Here is a 22298-nt window from a genome sequence, read left to right as displayed (position 1 = left end):
TAACAAATTTGCAGATGACACAAAGCTGGGTGGCAGTATGAACTGTGGGGAGGATGCTATGAGGATGCAGGGTGACTTGGACAGGCTGTGTGAGCACTTCCTCCTTGATGACCATCAGCATACGGACACCGCAAGTCCGTGCCTTCTGCCCACTCCTCTTCTCTCTCTGTACCCATGACCGAATAGTTTGACACAGCTCCAAAGCCATTGTAAATTAGCTGACAATATCACCTTCGTTGGATGAATAACAGATAACAATGTAGGAAAGAAAACTGCAGATGCTGGTTTAAATCAAAGGTAGACACAAAATGCTGGCGTAACTCAGCAGGTCGGGCAGCATCTCTGGAGAGAAGGAATGGGTGACGTTTCAGTTCGAGACCCTTCTTCGGTCTGAAGAAGGATCTCGACCCAATATGTCATCCATTCCTTCTCTCCTGGAGCTGTGTCAAACTCAATGATTTAGATGAGAATGTACTAGGACTGACTCGTAAGTTTGTAGACGACAAAGGGGTGTGGTACTGTAGATTGTGAAGATAGGTGTCACGAATTATCGCGGAATCTTGATCAGATAGGCAAGTGGGATAAAAGAGTTTAATTCAGACAAGTGTGAGGTGTGCAATTTAGGAAGTCAAAACAGGGCAGGACCTTTACATTACGGCCCTGAAGAGTTTTACAGAGTGAACGGTTCTCGGGGTACGTACATAGCTTTCTGAAAGTGGCATCGTGTTCAGACAGGGCGGTGAAGAAGGCTTCTGGCACGCTGGCCTTTATTAGTCAGAAGATTGAGTATAGAAGTTGGGGGCTTTACGTTGTAGAAGACATTGATGAGGCCGCACTTTAAGTATTGTGTTCAGTTTTAATCACTCTGCTCTAAAGGAAAGATGCCACGAAACTGAAAAAGAGTGCAGAGAAGATTTACGAGGATATTCGAAAGAGAGTTAGATAGGGCTCTTACGGCTAGCGGAATCAAGGGGTATGGGGAGAAGGCAGGAACGGGCTACTGATTGTGGATGATCAGCCATGATCACAGTGAATGGTAGTGCTGGCTCGAAGGGCCGAATGGCCTACTCCTGCACCCATTATCTATGTGTCTATAATATTGCCAGGATTCAGGGAGCTGAGTTATAGGGAGAATTTGGGCAGGCTAGGACTGTTCGTTGGAGCAAAGTAGGCCGAATGTGACCTCCATGTTCAAAAGCAGCTTCTTCCCATCAACTGTAAATCTCTTAAACCATAAGGCACTACTCTACCTCAGCAATGAACTACGACGGACTTTGTTTTGGTTTCACTACATATTTCAGCTTGCACTCTTGCACTATTGAGCACTGTATTTATTTAGTTGTTGTATTGTTACATTAATGTGTTTGTAAATCTGCAACAAGTCACAAGGTAGACACAAAACGCTGGAGTAACTCAGCGGGTCAGGCAGCATCTCGGGAGAGAAGGAATGGGTGACGTTTCGGGTCGAGACCCTTCTTCAGACTGATGTCAGGGGAGCGGGCGGGACAAAGATAGGATGTTGTAGGAGACAAGAAGACGAGTGGGAGAACTGGGAAGGGGGAGGGGAAAGAGAGGGACAGAGGACTATCTGAAGTTAGGGAAGTCAATGTTCATACCGCTGGGGTGTAAACTGCCCAAGCGAAATATGAGATGCTGTTCCTCCAATTTGCGCTGAGCCTCACTATGACAATGGAGGAGGCCCAGGACAGAGAGGTCAGACTGGGAGTGGGAGGGGGAGTTGAAGTGCTGAGCCACTGGGAGATCAGGTTGGTTAAGGCGGACTGAGCGAAGGTGTTCAGCGAAATGATCGGCGAGCCTGCGTTTGGTCTCGCCGATGTAGAGAAGTTGACATCTGGAACAGCGGATACAATAGATGAGGTTGGAGGAGGTGCAGGTGAACCTCTGCCTCACCTGGAAAGACTGTTTGGGTCCTTGGATGGAGTTGAGGGGGGAGGTAACGGGACAGGTGTTGCAGCTCCTGAGGTTGCAGGGGAAAGTACCTGGGGAGGGGTTGGTTTGGGTAGGAAGGGCCGAGTGGACCAGGGAGTTACGGAGGGAACGGTCTCTGCGGAAAGCAGAAAGGGGTGGAGATGGGAAGATGTTTCCCAACAAGTCACAATATCATTGTTCCATTCCCCTGCTTAAGACAATCAAACACTTTTGACTCTGAAAGCCCCCAGAAGGTGGTGCCCTTGCTCCTGGACTTTTCACGATGAATTTGAGCAACACCTCTGCCAAAATGTTGTGGAAATGTGTTTATGTCGAGGATGTCTGCTTGTAACTTGGGCAAAAACCTGTACAAACGCGGAGAACATATTGACAGCAGTCCTAGCTGCAGTGCTGAATCCTCCTAGGACTAAGAAGAGTGCAGCGCAGAAACAGGACTTTAGGCCCACAATGTCTGTGTTGAACATGATGATAAGTTACACTAATCTTCTCTGCCTGCATGTGATGCATATCCCACCCTTACCTGCATGTCCATGTGCCTTTTGAACGCCATTTATTGTATCTGCTTCCAGCACCACTAGGCAGCACTTTGCAGGCACCTGCCACTGCCCGTGTAAAACATGTCCCGCAACGTCTCCTTTAAAATTTCTTCCTCTGAACTTCAAACTATGCCCTCTCGCCTTTGGCATTTCCACCCTGACTGCCTACATTATCTTTGCCTCTCGTAATGTTGTAGACTTCAGATAGAGGTCTCCCCTCAACCTCAGGCACTCCAGAGAAAACAATCCATGTTTGCCCAACCTCTTGTTGTAGCTAATACCCTGTGATACGCTCAAACCAGCCAGCATTCTGGTAAACCTCTTCTCCACAGCCTCCAAGTCCTTTCTGTATTGAGACGACCTAAATTGGACACAATACTCCAAATACAGCCTAACAAAAATTTTATAATGCGGCAAAATGAATTCCTGACTCTTGCACTGAACGTCTCAACTGATGAAGGCAAGCATACCATACCAAATTTGGCAGCATTGTACTAGGGACTGGTCATATGACAGATAGCCTGACGAGGGCACATTCGCAGAATTGCACCTATTAACCAAATATCACAGACATTTCCACTCTGGATAATGGCCATCCCCACCATCAGGGGGCCCCAGCATAGTGGCGCAAGTTGATGTACAATTGACAAGTAGCCTTCAACAATGTATTCAGACTCCATATAATCTCACAGCATCAAGTCAAACTTGAGCATTGGGAATTGCACCTGATTACCACAACAGTAGCTGGATGGAGCTCTTAAAGATAGTGGAGTCAGGGGGTATGGGGACAATAGACAATAGACAATAGGTGCAGGAGTAGGCCATTCGGCCCTTCGAGCCAGCACCACCATTCAATGTGATCATGGCTGATCATTCTCAATCTTTAAGAGCTCTATCTAGCTCACTCTTGAAAGCATCCAGAGAACTGGCCTCCACTGCCTTCTGAGGCATTCAGAAAGGATCAGACAACCCCAACCTTCATCTCAGCTTTGTCCAAACGTGGCGAGAGGAGCGGAATATGAGAGGCATGCTGACATGAACGCAGGATGGGTATTCTGCATTGAACAACCTATTGGCCGACTATTTGGCAGCTTTCCATTACTCAAGTCCATAATAGAATTAGCTCTTTCTGCCCATAGAAGCACAGTTCCAAAATCATTCAGCTCAACAGAACGTAAAACAAGGAACTGCACACGCTGGTTTACAAAATAAGACACAAAGTGCTGGAGTAACTCAGTGGGTCAGGCGGCATTCCTGGAAATCATGGAGAGGTGATGTTTTGGGTTGGGACCAGGAATGAAAAAGGGCATCACCTATCTATGTTCTCCAGGGATACTCCCTGACCCACTGACTTACTCCAGCACTTTACGTCTTTTTATAAAGATTAACATAATGCTAGATTAAAACATCCTGCTTGGCCAGTAACACATTCTCCACTTTAAACGTTTACCCCAGTGAGCCCAAGTGAGACCGCACCTGGAGTACTGTGTGCAGTTTTGGTCTCCAAATTTGAGGAAGGATATTCTTGCTATTGAGGGCGTGCAGCGTAGGTTCACTAGGTTAATTCCAGGAATGGCGGGACTGTCGTATGTTGAAAGGCTGGAGCAATTAGGCTTGTATACACTGGAATATAGAAGGATGAGGGGGGATCTTATTGAAACATATAAGATAATTAGGGGATTGGACACATTAGAGGCAGGAAACATGTTCCCAATGTTGGGGGAGTCCAGAACCAGGGGCCACAGTTTAAGAATAAGGGGTAGGCCATTTAGAACGGAGATGAGGAAAAACTTTTTGTGAAGCTGTGGAACTCTGGCTCAGAAGGCAGTGGAGGCCAATTCTCTGGATGCTTTCAAGAGAGAGCTAGTTAGAGCTCTTAATGATAGCAGAGTCAGGGGGTATGGGGAGAGGGCAGGAACGGGGTACTGATTGTGAATGATCAGCCATGATCACACTGAATGGCGGTGCTGGCTCAAAGGGCCGAATGGCCTACTCCTGCACCTATTGTCTATTGTCTATTGTCTCATTCTATCTCCAATGGATTGGGGCTCACAATGCACTATCTACGCAGATACTTGGTATCTGTCAGTTCCCTTGACTGCACATGCCAACCCCTCAGCTCCATCACACAGGAAACACAAGGGCCACAGGCACAAGGCAAAGCCATCGCATGCAAGTACCCCTTCACCTAATGCACTATTCTGACAGATTGCTATTCCTTCTTCATTGTTGTTTCAAACTTCTGGAACCTCCTACCTAACTGCACTCCAGGAGCAACTTTACCAAAAAGATCATAGTAGTTCAAAGAAAATGGCCCCAACCACTTTCTCAAGGGCAAATAGGAATGGATTGCCAGTGGCACATACACCCAAGAATTTTTTTTTAAATTGCCTCATTATAGTAAAGATCCAAGCTTGCAATTTGGGAACATTGTTGGCAGACGATGTGATTTTTACCCCCTTACATCCTGCCCTCGCTGCAGGTTTTCTAGAAAAAAATTGGAAAAATGCATAACCCGATTCTCTAAACACCAATAAAAATCCTTGAATGCTTTACAGCAAATCACAGGAGGAATTGAATTACTCTATCAACTTGCACCAGAGCACGAGAAATAAATGAACAAGCTGCCAAATCCATTCTCCAAAATCTTGAAATCTCTTGTCTTATAAGTAGACTAAACTAGAGGCTCTGACTTTGCAGACTCTGGTAGAATTTCTCTGTAAAAGTCACACGGATAATTTTTTAAATGAGCTCTTGAAACAAGTTCCTTTTGATTGGAATGTTTTTTAGGAAGCAGCAGTTATTTTCAAGAACAAACCAGGGAGTAATGGTAATTGGAGAAGGTTTTTGGGAGAAATTAAGTATTTATGTAAAAAGGGCAGCTACATTATATGTCAAGGTGTTACCTTTTGTGCAATGGGAAGCATAAATGGCAAACTGCAATTGTATGTAACAGCCTCCGGTTTACCACTGGCACTGGATTATCCCAGTTCTGGGCTGAGAGGATTGACTTCTGTCAGGTTTACACTTGGATGAACACTTCACACAGCCCGCTCGAAAAAAAGGTCACTTGCCTCAAGTGAAATAAAGGCACAGATCCACAAAAGAGGGATTTAAAAAAAAAAAGGCAACAACAAATCAGGAGAAAAAATAAATCAAAACCTCTAAATGAAACGTGAGAAACATTTGCTTCGAAAGCCTATTCTGCATCGTGAATGTGCCTGCGTAGCCATGAATTATTCCAATGGACTAAAGCCGTGGCAGACAGTATGGATGATTGATAGGGTATTAATCAGAAGATGCATATCAAATTCAAAATTTGTTCTCGAGCATACCTCTAATGGTAAATTTCATGTTTACCGAGCTCACCAGCGGTTTGTCCAATTTATTTCTCAACATACTACCCATTCATCAAAAAACAAAATGACTTAACTCTCTCCTCTAATTATCTAACAGGATAGTTGAGACTTTGACCATGTGCCACAGCATTGTACATTGGACGAGTAAGAGTTAATTCACACCATGTACATAACCATGAAGCAAAAATACACCATAATCTGCCCCACTGCGTAGGTTTTTAATATTTCCATGCAAAGATTGGGCTGGCCCTCTTCAGGCAGTGAGGACTAAGAGCTAGCTGCTTTAGCTGCTAGCTCCAATTTAACGCTCAAATTCCGCTGTTTATTCTTCTCGTCGAACTGCAAATGACATTACAATGTCTGAATTTACCTCAAAAGGTATCATGGTTATCGTTTATGCAAACTCATCCAGCAGATAACTCAAAATGGGGAAATAAATGTCTGAAACTAAAGAGACATTATGCACTCAGTTTAAAAATTTATATTAATTATTACATTTTGATATCATCAATGGTACTTCAAATTCTGGGCCTCACGTTTATCTTGATCCACTTGCACAATATTCTTTCAGAGTGACAACTGCTTGATAATAATGTCAACTTAGCATTTACGCAACCATATTTTAAAAATTAGAATATTTTTAAATGCCATCTCAAAATCTGCAAAGCTCAATGGAACTCCCTGCCTTCTTTTAACTACTGCAACTCAAATACTTGCTACCCCTTTGGGACTGAAATTTGAGCTATTCCTGGCTGTACGGAGAGCTTCAGAGACACAACAGACTTCAACCACAGACTTCTATCCAGCCTCCATGAAGAGAGCTTTGCATCAGTCTGCAACAAGCGGCCTTGCAATCAGACTAATTCACCATCGACAAAACAGGTAGAAACATCAGAGGAACAAAAAATCGACATGCTTCTAGTCAACAGGAGGGACGATAAAACCCCATGTGAATTGCTGTGGTACAATTTCCCTCCACTTTCGCCCGTTCAATCCCGGCATCAACAGCGATATTTAAACCCAACCTTCTTCACCCTTGAAGATCTCAGCAGTGGAACGATTAAGTAAGTCGCCGAATTACTGACATCTAGATTGAGGCTGCAAGCATTTCCCTCCCAATAGCTAAGTCATGAAGGGGTTCTTTAGCGGATACCTTTGGCTCTGTCTCGAACCTGGATCATTTGACTGCAGTTAGCAATTCATGACCAAGCCCCCTTTAGATATTTGGTACAGAGAGGCTGAGGATAGCAGAAAAATGTCAAATTTCAAAAGACAAAAATCACCTTCAATAAATTTAAACGGACATTTTTACATGGAAATACTTGTCACGAGGTCACTGCAGCAGAAATAACGAACGGCTTTTATCGCTATGTGAAAGGAAATTTTGGAACACTGATTCATAAAAATAGGAACTCTTTCATGAACAAAAAATATTTAATTAAACAACAGCAACAAATCCAACCTTGACAACTACTTATACTTCAAGAAACCTCCACGACATAATCATCTAAACGCAGGGCTAACAACACAAACATTTCAGAAAATAGGCAGGAGAAAACGGGGTTTAGAAAATAAAGCAGAAAATGCGATACAATTTAAAAAAAAAGTCAAACCATAAATCACTTTAATAGACCAAGATGAAGTCCCACATCCAATCAGCCCTGAGAAAGGGCAAACCCCTCTTACCTTATTGCACCTGCAGACAGGTGACCATACGAGCCACTGGTGGAGGAGCTGCTGCGGGAGTTATTGAGGATGGTGACCAAGGAGTTGGGGGAAGTTCTTATCATCGTCTGAAGGTCAAAGTTGGGATCGGACAATGGGGATATAGACAGGGTTCGCTTTCGGCTTGGTCTGGCTGACAGCCTCGGACTGGGGAATCGGCAGCCTGTTGCATGAAAGAAAAGAAATTAGACCAGAGTACCATGTAGTGTTTCGTGTTCAAAATGTCCATTTATTCATCATGCCCAAGTAATGTGCAGAAGGATGCTCAAAAAAATGATAAGCAGCTTACTTCTCACCTGTGATCTACTGGCTACAATTGAGGAAAATTAGAGAGAAGGATTTATCTTCCACTATCTTACCTCAGGGGAGCTCTGTTTATTAATGTGCAAGCAAAATGATAAATTGCTAAACAAAAAGAAACGGCTTCCATGTATTGCCCCTCTCATTTCTAGTGATTTATGAATCTGACGGCTGCTTAGACATTCACATCATTAATTCACCACAACCAGTGAGACAGTGGTTCAGTCCTGCACCAGGAATAAGGAAACCTTCAGAACAAAATATAGAAAATAGAAGTTGAGAAATTTCAAGTTGAATTTAAATAGGACAGTTTTACGGCTACCTCCAGCTGCTCAAAGTGCGCCTTTCAGGGCGGCACGGTGGCGCAGCGGTAGAGTTGCTGCCTTTCAGCGCTAGTGGACCCGGATTCTATCCCGCCTACGGGCGCTGTCTGTACAGAGTTTGTATGTTCTCCCCGTGACCTGTGTGGGTTATATATCCGAGATCTTCGGTTTCCTCCCACACTCCAAAGACTTACAGGTTTGTAGGTTAATTGGCTTGGTATAATTGCAAATTGTCCCTTGTGTGTGTAGGATAGTGTTAATTCTCGGGGAATCGCTGGTCGGTGCAGACCTGGTGGGCCGTAGTGGGCCTGTTTCCGTGCTGTATCTGCAAACTAAACTGAACTAAAACAACCAAGATGACTTTTAGGCTTGTTCACATAATATGAGTGACCAGAGTAGTGTGGTACATAATCAGCTGTAAATGAGGCCTGAGCACATTAGGACCACATCCCATCTGTCCAAGTTGCAAGTGAATGTTGGGAGCAGGGGCTCAGGGAAATTTTCATTCCATTTTTTTGCATCTTAAAATGATTTAAGAGAACATTACCTAACCCCTATCTCTATAACCTCCATCACTAATGGGGTAACAAAATTTAAGATAACGAAGATTCACTGGTAACAGAGGCAGTGGAGGCCAATTCTCTGGATGCTTTCAAGAGAGAGTTAGATAGAGCTCTTAATGATAGCGGAGTCATGGGGGGTATGGGGAGAGGGCAGGAATGGGGTACTGGTTGTGGATGATCAGCCATGATCACATTGAATGGCGGTGCTGGCTCGAAGGGCCGAATGGCCTACTCCTGCACCTATTGTCTATATTAAAGTTCTGGAATGAATGACTATAATATCTTATGGTTTGGAGCTCTAAGAATGTAGATAGGGTAGGGTGAGGTGGGGTAGGGTGAGGTGGGGTAGGGTGAGGTGGGGTATGGAGAGGTGGGGTATGGAGAGGTGGGGTAGGGTGAGGTGGGGTAGGGTGAGGTGGGGTAGGGTGAGGTGGGGTATGGAGAGGTGGGGTAGGGTGAGGTGGGGTAGGGTGAGGTGGGGTAGGGTGAGGTGGGGTAGAGTGAGGTGGGGTATGGAGAGGTGCGGTAGGGTGAGGTGGGGTAGGGTGAGGTGGGGTAGGGTGAGGTGGGGTATGGAGAGGTGGGGTAGGGTGAGGTGTGGTAGGGTGAGGTGGGGTAGGGTGAGTTTGGGGTAGGTTAGGTGCGGTAGGGTGAGGTGGGGTAGGGTGAGTTTGGGGTAGGGTGAGGTGGGGTAGGTTAGGTGCGGTAGGGTGAGGTGGGGTATGGAGAGGTGGGGTAGGGTGAGGTGGGGTAGGGTGAGGTGGGGTAGGTTAGGTGCGGTAGGGTGAGGTGGGGTAGGGTGAGGTGGGGTAGGGTGAGGTGGGGTAGGGTGAGGTGGGGTAGGGTGAGGTGGGGTAGGGTGAGGTGGGGTAGGGTGAGGTGGGGTAGGGTGAGGTGGGGTAGGGTGAGGTGGGGTAGGGTGAGGTGGGGTATGGAGAGGTGGGGTAGGGTAAGGTGGGGTAGGGTGAGGTGGGGTAGGGTGAGGTGGGGTAGGGTGAAGTGGGGTAGGGTGAGGTGGGGTAGGGTGAGGTGGGGTAGAGTGAGGTGGGGTATGGAGAGGTGCGGTAGGGTGAGGTGGGGTAGGGTGAGGTGGGGTAGGGTGAGGTGGGGTAGGGTGAGGTGGGGTATGGAGAGGTGGGGTAGGGTGAGGTGGGGTAGGGTGAGGTGGGGTAGGGTGAGGTGGGGTAGGGTGAGGTGGGGTAGGGTGAGGTGGGGTAGGGTGAGGTGCGGTAGGGTGAGGTGGGGTATGGAGAGGTGGGGTAGGGTGAGGTGTGGTAGGGTGAGGTGGGGGTAGGGAGAGATGGTGTATGTTAGGATGAGGAGGGGCTAGAAAGCTGGGTCATGTTGAAGACATGACCAATTCCTTTCAAGAAACGTGACAAAACTCGATCTTGTGTAAATGCCAGATTAATGGCATGAAATAAACAGAAATGCCATTTGGCCAACCCTTGGATCTGATCAGACTAAACCACGATACCCTTTATTGGCAATCAAATGCTAATTCTGTTCCTGAATTACAAACATGTACTTTACTTTAGCTCATAATTCTCTTTCCAATGTATTCGTTCCACTCGTTTATCAAGGAATGATATTAAACAGATTTTCCAAACAAAAATCAAGAGTATACACTCAGACATGAATTTGGATCATGAAAGATTCTTAGTCTTTTCTGGGCAATATTAGCAGAGGTTTGCCTGTACAATATGAATGAGTGTAAAATTCAAACAATTTTCTTTCTACCCTAATTAAGCAGGCTCCGATTATATCCCTACCTTTATAAATTGGATGGAAAATGCAGACATTATGAATTTAACATGAGACAAAAGCATATTACTAGTGACATTATAATTAAACTTCAGACTAGAATATTAAATTTCCTCAATGTTAAGGCAAACAAAGCAGGTCTTTTCTGCAAATACCCAGTATTAGCAGTCACATTTTTTTATCAGCATCCATTTCAAGATTTGCACACTGCAGACGTTAAAATTTACCTGAAATTTACCATTTGTAAAATAAAATTAGGTGCTTAACAATAATAATTTTATCTCCTGCTCCTTTTACAATTATAATGAATCCTAAGTTTTTTGAAGAAGGGTCTCGACCCGAAACGTCAGCCGTTCCTTCTCTCCACCGATGCTGCCTGACCCGCTGAGTTACTCCAGTATTTTATGTCTATCTTCAGGGTGTAAGCCAGCATCTGCAGTTCCTTCCTGCACAAGGTTTTCTGAACTGTTTCCATTTTCTAGAGTGCATCCTTCAAGGCCAAAAGAGGAGTTTCTAAACTACAGTTCTAATATAAATCCCAGTAGGAACCTAGGTACGTTCTACTCGTGACCTGTGTGGGCTCTCTCCAAGATCTTCAGTTTCCTCTCACACTCCAAAGATGTACAGGTTTGTAAGTGAATTGGCTTGGTAGAAAAGTAAATTATCCATGGTTTTGGATTTAGTTCACTGATGGATAAAGATTCTTTTAAATACACTTTATTATAATGCTTGTATGATAATGATCTCAGCAATGATATACAATCTCAGCCTCAGTTTATAAAGATGTGTATTCTCAGTGAATGCTATCACATGAAGAGGCACAGGAATTTGCGGAATTCTCTGCCACAGAAGGCAGTGGAGGTCAATTCACTGGATGAATTTAAAAGAGAGTTAGATAGAGCTCCAGCGGCTAGTGGAATCAAGGGATACGGGGAGAAGGCAGGCACAGGATACTGATTGTGGATGATCAGCCATGATCACAATGAATGACGGTGCTGGCACGAAGGGCCAAATGGCCTCCTCGGGTGGCACGGTGGCGCAGCGGTAGAGTTGCTGCCTTACAGCGAATGCAGCGCCGGAGACTCAGGTTCGATCCTGACTATGGGCGCCGTCTGTACGGAGTTTGTACATTCTCCCCATGGGTTTTCTCCGAGATCTTCGGTTTCCTCCAACGCTCCAAAGACGCACAGGTATGTAGGTTAATTGACTGGGTAAAGGTAAAAATTGTTCCTAGTGTGTGTAGGATAGTGTTAATGTGCGGGGATCGCTGGGCGGCGCGGACTCGGTGGGCCGATGGGCCTGTTTCCGCGCTGTATCTCTAAATCTAAATCTAAAATCCTGCTGCTATTTTCTATGTTTCTAGATGCCCTTGAGGGGAAAGTGAGGTGTAGATGGGAAAGACTCCAAATGAATGTTGCAAGAGTGTGATGGAGCAAGTGAAAACCTCTTTGGCAATGATATGCGAGGCCAAGTGACCTGCTCTCTGCTGAAAAAATCTATGCAATATTAGCCCTCTTAACACCACGTCGGAAAAGCCATGGGTGTGATTTTGCCAGTTGCAAAGCCAAAGAGTGAAGGAGAAACAGAAGTGAACCTTGCCAGGAGGATGACAAAACACATTGTGAGATGGCAATTCATGTCACCATTGGTAAAGGGCAAAAAAAACACAGAGCCAGGCAAAATATTTGATTTAGTTAATGTGCAAAACAACATGGAACAGGTACTTTCCAACAACTATCAGGTTCTTTCAGTCGTTCAGGCACGACATATCCTTTACCTACCATGAAGGTAAACAGCGAATAATTGAGAGCCAAAATCTCCACCAGTTACAAACCTCCAGCCTGAAAAACACTCATTCATTCCAACTCTTTGTGTAGGAAGGCACTGCAGATGCTGGTTTACACCAAAGATAAGACACAAAATGCTGGAGTAACTCAGCGGGACAGGCAGCATCTCTGGAGAGAAGGAATGGGTGACGTTTTGGGTCGAGACCCTCCTTCAGACTGCTCTGAAGCCGGAAGAAGGGTCTCGACCCGAAACGCCATCCATTTTTTCTCTCCAGAGATGCTGCCTGTCCCGCTGAGTTACTCCCTGGAGCATGTTGTGTCTATATTCCATCTCTTTGTCTTTTCCGTGACAGCTAGTTTTCAATGCATGCATCAACATTTTCTCCACACCAGAGTCTCTTAAATTTTGCACCATTCTCTTATGTGGCACCTTGTCGAATATCTTACGGAAATCTAAATACACATCTAATAGGCTTCCCCCTGTCAACTCTCACTGTAATATCCTTAAAGAATTTGAGCAAATTTGCCTAACATGATATAACTTTCATAAAACCATGCTGATAAGGTTTGATTATATTCAGATTTTCTAAATGGTTACTTATTTCTTCTCTGACTATTGACTTTAGCATTTTGCCAGAAATAGATATTAAGGGCGGCACGGTGGCGCGGCGGTAGAGTTGCTGCCTTACAGCGAATGCAGCGCCGGAGACTCAGGTTCGATCCTGACTACGGGCGCCGTCTGTACGGAGTTTGTACGTTCTCCCCGTGACCTGCGTGGGGTTTCTCCGAGGTCTTCGGTTTCCTCCCACACTCCAAAGACGTACCGGTATGTAGGTTAATTAGCTGGGCAAATGTTAAAAAAATTGTCCCTAGTGTGTGTAGGATAGTGTTAATGTGCGGGGATCGCTGGGCGGCGCGGACCCGGTGGGCCGAAGGGCCTGTTTCCGCGCTGTATCTCTACATCTAAAAAAACTCTAAAAACTGACTGGCCTATAGTTATCCATCTTCTGTTTCCCTCCCATTTAGAACGGAGATGAGGAAGAACTTTTTCAGTCAGAGAGTGGTGAAGGTGTGGAATTCTCTGCCTCAGAAGGCAGTGGAGGCCAGTTCGTTGGATGCTTTCAAGAGAGAGCTGGATAGAGCTCTTAAGGATAGCGGAGTGAGGGGGTATGGGGAGAAGGCAGGAACGGGGTACTGATTGAGAGTGATCAGCCATGATCGCATTGAATGGCGGTGCTGGCTCGAAGGGCTGAATGGCCTACTCCTGCACCTATTGTCTATTGTCTATTGTCTATTGAACAAGCGAGTCATATTGGCTGTTTTCCAACCTTCTGGTGCCCTGCTGGATTTTAACTTGTTTTTAAAAATTTCAACGAATTAGTCCAGTTTGTCCAGCCACTTTCTTAAAAATCTTGGGCTGTAGACAAGTGGGTCCTGGTGACTTGTGAGTTTTGTAAATTCTTCTTTCCTTGATTTTTGCGAGTCCCTCCGTTTTATCAGAAATTAGCCCATTGACTATCTTAGGGAAATTTGCAGTAATCCATAGTGAAAACATATGCAAAAAAATAGTTTTAACCTGCACTCCCAATCTCGTTGTACCCCTGTACAATGACAATAAAGATATATTGTATTGTATTGTAGAGAGATTACATACATTTGTTCAATGGGGCAGTCTCACCTTTCACAAATTCTGACTTTCTACAATTCTGTCACGCAACCTTTTCGTCCATAAATTAATCAATAACCGTCTTTTATATTGGCTTGTTATAAAAGTTTTTTTTTTACATTAATAGAGTTTACACCAAAGATACTAGAGGAACAAGATGGACCACTCCGTTGAAATCGCCTGTACTGAAGTGCAATGCGCAAAGGAGCCATTTTAGTAGGCAAAACCCGCCGTTCGCTATGCCTCTCGCAGTGTAATCAGTGTTTTGGAGGAACAGTATGTGTGATGATACCATTAAAATGCAGGATATATCTCCTCTATCAATTCACAGATTTTTGTTATTTTTCTTTTTAAATGTTCCTGCAAGTTTCTGCCTACTAAAATGGCGCCCTGTCGTGCTACGGTTTTTAGGGTCGAGTTGTCTATCTTGTTCCTCTAGTGTCTTTGGTTTATACTAAGGTATGAAACAATCAGCAGAATTGTAAATCCATTTTCAAATTATATAAAAAACTAAATAAACTGGGCTCATGACAGCTCCTCCAACCCTCAGCACTGAATTCACGCTATCAACAACTCAATTTGCACTCTGCTCAAGTAGGATTCCATTATCAATCACTATTTCGACAGCCTGAAGTATCATCACTGTCGTAAAGTGCAAAGTTCTGAGGCACATTTTGCTCTAAAAAGTAGCAATAAATGTACTGAACAGATATTAGTTTTTAGATAATGGCTGAGGGAAAAATCTTAGCTAGAACTCCCTGGACACCTCCTTTACTCTTCTTCTGAATAATGCTGTTACATCTATGGCATATCACTGTACCTTAATTGGTACACGTGACAGTAAAGGACCTTTGAAACATCAAGGTAAGAGGGGGATACTGATGCTGGCAATGCCTTTGACAGTGCAATAACATGCCAGAAAGCCAGCTTGAACTTTTGTTGATATACCTCTGTAAAACGGATGTGAGCTCAATAGACAATAGACAATAGGTGCAGGAGGAGGCCATTTGGCCCTTCGAGCCAGCACCGCCATTCAATGTGATCATGGCTGATCATTGCCTTCTCCCCGTACCCCCTGACTCCACTATCCTTAAGAGCTCTATCTAGCTCTCTCTTGAATGCATTCAGAGAATTGGCCTCTACTGCCTTCTGAGGCAGAGAATTCCACAGATTCACAACTCTCTGACTGAAAAAGTTTTTCCTCATCTCCTTTCTAAATGGCCTACCCCTTATTCTTAAACTGTGGCCCCTGGTTCTGGACTCCCCCGACATTGGGAACATGTTTCCTGCCTCTAACGTGTCCAACCCCTTAATAATCTTATACGTTTCGATAAGATCTCCTCTATTCCTTCTAAACTCACAGCTTTCTGATGCAAGAGACAAACTTGTGAATTGAGGCACATCCCACTGAAGCACTGGGTCGGTGGAGATTTTTCCCTCCAATTATTTTTTACACTAAAACCTGATTATGCAATTGTAACATCAATGACATTTTAAATAGTGTTTCATTCAATGGAAAGTGCTTTACGACATCCAGGATTGCAATTGTTATTATGCATCTTCTTGATATAACTTTGGAGAATGGGGTGACACTGCCAATACTTTTTCTTTCATGGGAATTGGGTGAGGCAAACTCACGGGAAATTAAGAAAAAAAAAGAGAGACTTTGACCTTGCACCAACTTGCATTGATCTCACATATCCATCAATCAGATATGCTGCCTGTCCCGCTGAGTTACTCCAACATTCTGTGTTTCCGAAGAAGGGTCTCGACCTGAAACGTCACCCATTCCTGCTCTCCAGAGATGCTGCCTGTCCCACTGAGTTACTCCAGGTTTTGTGTCTATCTTTGGTTTAAGCCGGCATCTGCAGTTGCTGCTTATACATTTTGTGTCTATCTTTGGTTGAAACCAGCATCCTTCCTACACAATCAATCTCTCTTTTCCGTTTGGGAAATGAGATTAATATTATAGCCCATTGGTCTTAAGTCTCCCGTTCAGTTTCAAAACCAAACTCCTTGTTCTTCCCTGGTTCACACCAATATGTCATTATTGTCTTAGAAGTTGTCAGACAGAAGATAGCACGTTCTTGATATTTAATAATGGTCTTAAAGATTTTGCATCTGATTTGGTATCAAATAATTTACATAGAGCAGTTATTTCACTGCCTGGACAGAGTATAAATGAAAAGAATTTGATACATAAGCACTAACTGGACTTTGTTTGCAATTCAGAACATTTCACTTGATTGACTTTCAGTTTTTAAGTTAGGTAACTGAATACAACAATCATATAGAAATCTAGCAATTCTGCAGAAACCAAACCATTTTAAAGGAGTGTAGGAAAATAACTGCAGATGCTGGTATAAATCGAAGGTATCACAAAATGCTGGAGTAACTCAGCGGGTCAGGCAGCATCTCAGGAGAGAAGCAATGGGTGACGTTTCAGGTCGAGACCCTTCTTCAGACTGATCAGAACGTCACCGAAACGTCACCCATTCCTTCTCTCCTGAGATGCTGCCTGACTCGCTGAGTTACTCCAGCATTTTGTGATACAAACCATTTTAAAGGATCAGTAAAACTCCTCTCAGCTAACAAAATAAGATTAAGATAAATGTTTTGAGTTTAGTTAATGTTTAGAGATACAACTTGGAAACGGGCTCGAATCGGGTACAAATCGAAGGTATCACAAAATGCTGGAGTAACTTAGCAGGTCAGGCAGCATCTCAGGAGAGAAGGAATGGGGGTGACGTTTCGGGTCGAGACCCTTCATCACCCAACGTCAACCATTCCTTCTCTCCTGAGATGCTGCCTGACCCGCTTAGTTACTCCAGCATTGTGTGGTGCACTGGTTCTATGTTATCGTACTTTAGCTTCCAGCACACTAGAGAAGTTTACAGAAAGCAATTAACCTACAAATCTGCATGTCTTTGGAGTGTGGGAGGAAAGGGGAACAATGGGAAAAAAACCCCACAAAGTCACAGGGAGAACGTATAAACTCCATACAGATGGCACCTGTAGACAATAGACAATAGACAATAGGTGCAGGAGTAGGCCATTCTGCCCTTCGAGCCAGCACCACCATTCAATGCGATCATGGCTGATCACTCTCAATCAGTACCCCGTTCCTGCCTTCTCCCCATACCCCCTCCCTCCGCTATCCTTAAGAGCTCTAAAAAGCTCTCTCTTGAAAGCATCCAACGAACTGGCCTCCACTGCCTTCTGAGGCAGAGAATTCCACACCTTCACCACTCTCTGACTGAAAAAGTTCTTCCTCATCTCCGTTCTAAATGGCCTACCCCTTATTCTTAAACTGTGGCCCCTTGTTCTGGACTCCCCCAACATTGGGAACACGTTTCCTGCCTCTAATGTGTCCAATCCCCTAATTATCTTATATGTTTCAATAAGATCCCCCCTCATCCTTCTGTATTCCAGTGTATACAAGCCTAATTGCTCCAGTCTTTCAACATACGACAGTCCCGCCATTCCGGGAATTAACCTAGTGAACCTACGCTGCACGCCCTCAATAGCAAGAATATCCTTCCTCAAATTTGGAGACCAAAACTGCACACAGTACTCCAGGTGCGGTCTCACCAGGGCCCGGTACAACTGTAGAAGGACCTCTTTGCTCCTATACTCAACTCCTCTTGTTATGAAGGCCAACATTCCATTGGCTTTCTTCACTGCCTGCTGTACCTGCATGCTTCCTTTCAGTGACTGATGCACTAGGACACCCAGATCTCGTTGAACATCCCCTCTTCCTAACTTGACACCATTCAGATAATAATCTGCCTTTCTATTCTTACTTCCAAAGTGAATAACCTCACACTTATCTACATTAAACTGCATCTGCCATGTATCCGCCCACTCACACAACCTGTCCAAGTCACCCTGCAGCCTTATTGCATCTTCCTCACAATTCACACTACCACCCAGCTTAGTATCATCTGTAAATTTGCTAATGGTACTTTTAATCCCTTCATCTAAGTCATTAATGTATATCGTAAATAGATGGGGTCCCAGCACCAAACCTTGCGGTACCCCACTGGTCACTGCCTGCCATTCCGAAAGGGACCCATTTATCCCCACTCTTTGCTTTCTGTCTGTCAACCAATTTTCTATCCATGTCAGTACCCTACCCCCAATACCATGTGCTCTAATTTTGCCCACTAATCTCCTATGTGGGACCTTGTCGAAGGCTTTCTGAAAGTCGAGGTACACCACATCCACTGTCTCTCCCCTGTCAATTTTCCTAGTTACATCCTCAAAAAATTCCAGTAGATTTGTCAAGCATGATATAGTCAGGATCAAACCCTGGTCCCTGGCCGCCCATTTTAAATCGTTTCTAAAATTCATTGCAATGTGTGCGGTAACAGTCATTTTTAACGTTTTAAATGATTTTGTTTCAATTGGAGTAACAGAAGAAGGAAGTCATGAGGATAGATTAATGCAGACTGAAATTTGACAGGAACTGATGTTAAGGCACTTTTAAAATGCTTTGTACAAATAAGGAGGATAAATTCATCTTGTTTTGATTAAACATAAACAGACTCTCCTCAGCTGGAAGGTGGTTACATATCTTTTAATTTTCACACTACAAGATAAATTATATTCATTATATCAGTGTGCACAATTAGCACTGCACGTTTATTTTAACAATTATCAGTTATTTAATCATTTAAATACTTTGGTGCTGCACTGTACGAGAATGGGAACAAAATTAGTTTTTTTCCTTCACTCGAAATATGATTTCATATTGCCGTACTCTATGTAGAAAAGTGGAACAGATATTTCATTGCATAGAAACTAGTCGTTTCATGTGTGGTTAATGTTTGCACCTCATTCCATTTCAAACTTTCCCCTTTTTGCAAAAGATTCCTTCATTGAGTTACATGCATATCATTGGAATCACGGATACTCGAATGAACTTTTATAGTGATACTAGATCAAACCTCTCCTTCATTGGTGCAGCACCCCCTCCCCTCCCCCCTTCCCCCCCCCCCCTCCCCCCTCCCCCTCCTCGCCCTCCCTCCCCCTCCCTCTACTCCCCCTCCCTCCCCCCTCCACTCCCCCTCCCTCCCCCCTCCACTCCCCCTCCCCCTTCTCCTTCCCCCCACTCCATCCCCCTCAGCCCCCCTTATCCTCCCTCCTCCCCTCCCCTCCCTCCCCCTATCCCCCTATGAGATAGATTTAAACTTTAAAATGTGAATAACTTTAAAAATATAACACCGATTTCAATGAAACTTCTTCCATTAGCACCAAAGGGACGACGGTGAGTAAGGTGGGCCTAAAATTGTCCCGCTATCGTGTACCGGTTTGGCTGTAGTTCAGGAACAAACAAACAAACAAACAAACGAGTTTTAGTATATAGATGACATGGGAACAGGAACTTTGGGCCACCAAATAAACGTAGACTATCAAGCTCCCATTTTATTTTCCCATATTTACATCAACTCCCCTCAGATTCTACCTCTCACTTACACACGAGGGGCAATTTGCAGTAACCAATTAGCATTTCAGCTCGCATTTATTCACAAAATGCTGGAGTAATTCAGCAGGTCAGGCAGCATCTCGGGAGAGAAGGAATGGGTAATGTTTCGGGTCGAGACCCTTCTTCAGACTGATGTCAGGGGGGGGCGGGACAAAGGAAGGATATAGGTGGAGAGGGAGATCTGGGAAGGAGGAGGGGACGGGAGGGACAGAGAAACTATCTAAAGTTGGAGAAGTCGATGTTCATACCTCTGGGCTGCAAACTGCCCAGGCGAAATATGAGGTGCTGTTCCTCCAATTTCCGGTGGGCCTCACTATGGCACTGGAGGAGGCCCATGACAGAAAGGTCAGACTGGGAATGGGAGGGGGAGTTGAAGTACTCGGCCACCGGGAGATCAGTTTGGTTAATGCGGACCGAGCGCAGGTGTTCATCGAAGCGATCGCCGAGCCTGCGCTTGGACGTCTTTTGGAGGTGATAGTAAATCAGAGCATCCAGAGGAAATGTACGCATTGACGGGGAGAATGTGTAAATTCTAACACACAGCACGGGTCAGGAGTGAACTCGTGTTGCTGCAGTTGTGAGTCATCAGCTCTGATAACCATTGTCTATTGTCTATTGTCTATAACTGCGCCGCTATGATGTCCTGCCTTTCTGTGAGCTCAGTAATGGCTTCTAAATCCTCGCCCGCCTCAATCTGCCAACTCCCCTCTGTCTTAAACCTTATAATACTCTAATAACAAATACGCTAATTTCAATGACAAGAGCCCAAGTTTATCTCTTCAAAATTAAATTTCAATTGAAAAACCTTTAACTGATACATTCCGTTTGGTGAATTTTCATCCGTGCTTTCTGGAGTTGTTACGTACCCTCCATTGCATGGAGATAGTCCATGTGAAGAGCACTGGCCGTGCCAGCTGGAGGGAGGATGTCACTATATGGACTACGGTGACCGGTCAACAGAGCCATCTGGTGGTAATATTCTGCTGGGTTGACTCCAGCATGTGGTACTGAAAAAACAAAGATTTGAGATTGTTATCAAGTCAAGTCAAGTTTATTTGTCACACACACATACATACACGATGTGCAGTGAAATGAAAGTGGCAATGCCTGCGGATTGTGCAAAAAAAAGAATTACAGTTACAGCATATAAATTAAAGTTAATACAGAAAAGACAAAATTTAGTCCCTGGAGTTATAATAGTTAACAGTCCTGATGGCCTGTGGGAAGAAACTCCGTCTCATCCTCTCTGTTTTCACAGCGTGACAGCGGAGGCGTTTGCCTGACCGTAGCAGCTGGAACAGTCCGTTGCTGGGGTGGCAGGGGTCCCTCATAATCTTGCTTGCTCTCGATCTACACCTCATTCAAATTAAATCCCAATAACTAGGCTCAAATTTCATTTTCAGACACGATTAATATATTAGTCATCATGTACAATAACTGATTTGAATATCTACCAAGTTTTCATTGTCACCGGTCAAGTCTTTCTATTGCTTTAGGACATTGTACACCATGATAAAATAAACATAGCAACATAGAAACATAGAAAATAGGTGCAGGAGGAGGCCATTTGGCCCTTCGAGCCAGCACCGCCATTCATTGTGATCATGGCTGATCATCTACAATCAGTAACCTGTGCCTGCCTTTTCCCCATATCCCTTGATTTCACTAGCCCCTAGAGCTCTATCTAACTCTCTTTTAAATTCATCCAGTGAATTGGCCTCCACTGCCTTCTGTGGCAGAGAATCCCACAAATTCACAACTCTGGGTGCAAAAGTTTCTTCTCACCTCAGTTTTAAATGGCCTCCCTCCCCTTTATTCTTAGACTGTGTGTCCCCTGGTTCTGGACTCCCCCAACATTGGGAACATTTTTCCTGCATCTAGCTCCCTTTATAATTTTATACGTCTCTATAAGATCCCCTCTCATCCTAAATGGGCATATTTCTCTTGTAGAGTAATTGTAAATACTTTCGTTTTACAGACTTATTATTTTATCACAATGAACAGAGGGACAAAATCCAACCTCACAATATCAAACAAAATGAGTCAGTTACATTCCAATGGAGATGCTAATATTCACAAACCTCCAGTGCTCTTCCAACGATTAAAAAAAATTGATTTGAAAAGTGATTTCAAATGAATATACTATCTAGACATACAGTATGCTTTAATATCAAAGATTGAAAGTGCAAAGAGATGGGTGAAAACATTTCTTAATAAATTCAGTTGATTCTCATAATATGATGATACCCTGCAACACATTGAAGAAGGTGCCGGGATTTATTTTGGGGATTATTTCAATTTGTAATACCAACTGAATGAGCATAAATCTAGAGCTTCGTCGAGTCGTGTCAACCTGGGAGTTGTGTAATAACTCATGCAATGTTTGATTTCAACCAGATTTTATCATCTAATGTTTCTGTTCCACCTCTGGAGTGGATAATTTTTACAGGGTTCTCCGTATTTTTACTGTTGCAATTCCAATCTATGGCAGCCACAGCGGAGTTACGTGATGTAAGTTCCACAATGTTAATCAGGCAAAAGGCAAGTATCCAATCAGGGTTTCTAACATAATATTCATCCGTAATATCTGAATTTTTCTTAAGCCCGCACGGGAATTGAAACTAGGAGCATTGGATGCAGAAAACCAGATATAGTTCATCGCAATGCCCAAAATTGTTCAACTGTTTGTGCATTGATAAAAAAACACAACTACTATTTGCATTTATAATATGCCCCGACATACAAAATAAGCTTTAGGACAAAAAAAGGGAATGGTACAATACATATTTCTTAAGGATCGCACAAGAAACAGGGAGATATAGACTGTAGCAACAAAA

General features: G+C 44.0%; 1 protein-coding gene across 2 annotated transcripts in view; it reads right to left on the bottom strand.

The window, feature by feature from the left end:
• LOC144592950 (transcriptional activator GLI3-like) overlaps positions 1-22298 on the bottom strand; it is a 341472-nt gene that overhangs the window by 78402 nt on the left and 240772 nt on the right. For both annotated transcript variants that reach the window (XM_078398314.1, XM_078398315.1), the window contains exons 6-7: positions 20328-20468; positions 7532-7733 (exon numbers count right to left, since the gene is read on the bottom strand). In XM_078398314.1, coding sequence (XP_078254440.1) covers positions 7532-7733; positions 20328-20468 — 343 coding nt within the window. The remainder of the gene's footprint in view (positions 1-7531; positions 7734-20327; positions 20469-22298) is intronic.

This window comes from Rhinoraja longicauda, chromosome 4, assembly GCF_053455715.1.
Source record: "Rhinoraja longicauda isolate Sanriku21f chromosome 4, sRhiLon1.1, whole genome shotgun sequence".
Classification (NCBI taxonomy): domain Eukaryota; kingdom Metazoa; phylum Chordata; class Chondrichthyes; order Rajiformes; family Arhynchobatidae; genus Rhinoraja; species Rhinoraja longicauda.
The sequence above is the reverse complement of the archived record's forward strand: the minus strand, read 5'-3'. Positions and strand labels throughout refer to the sequence as shown.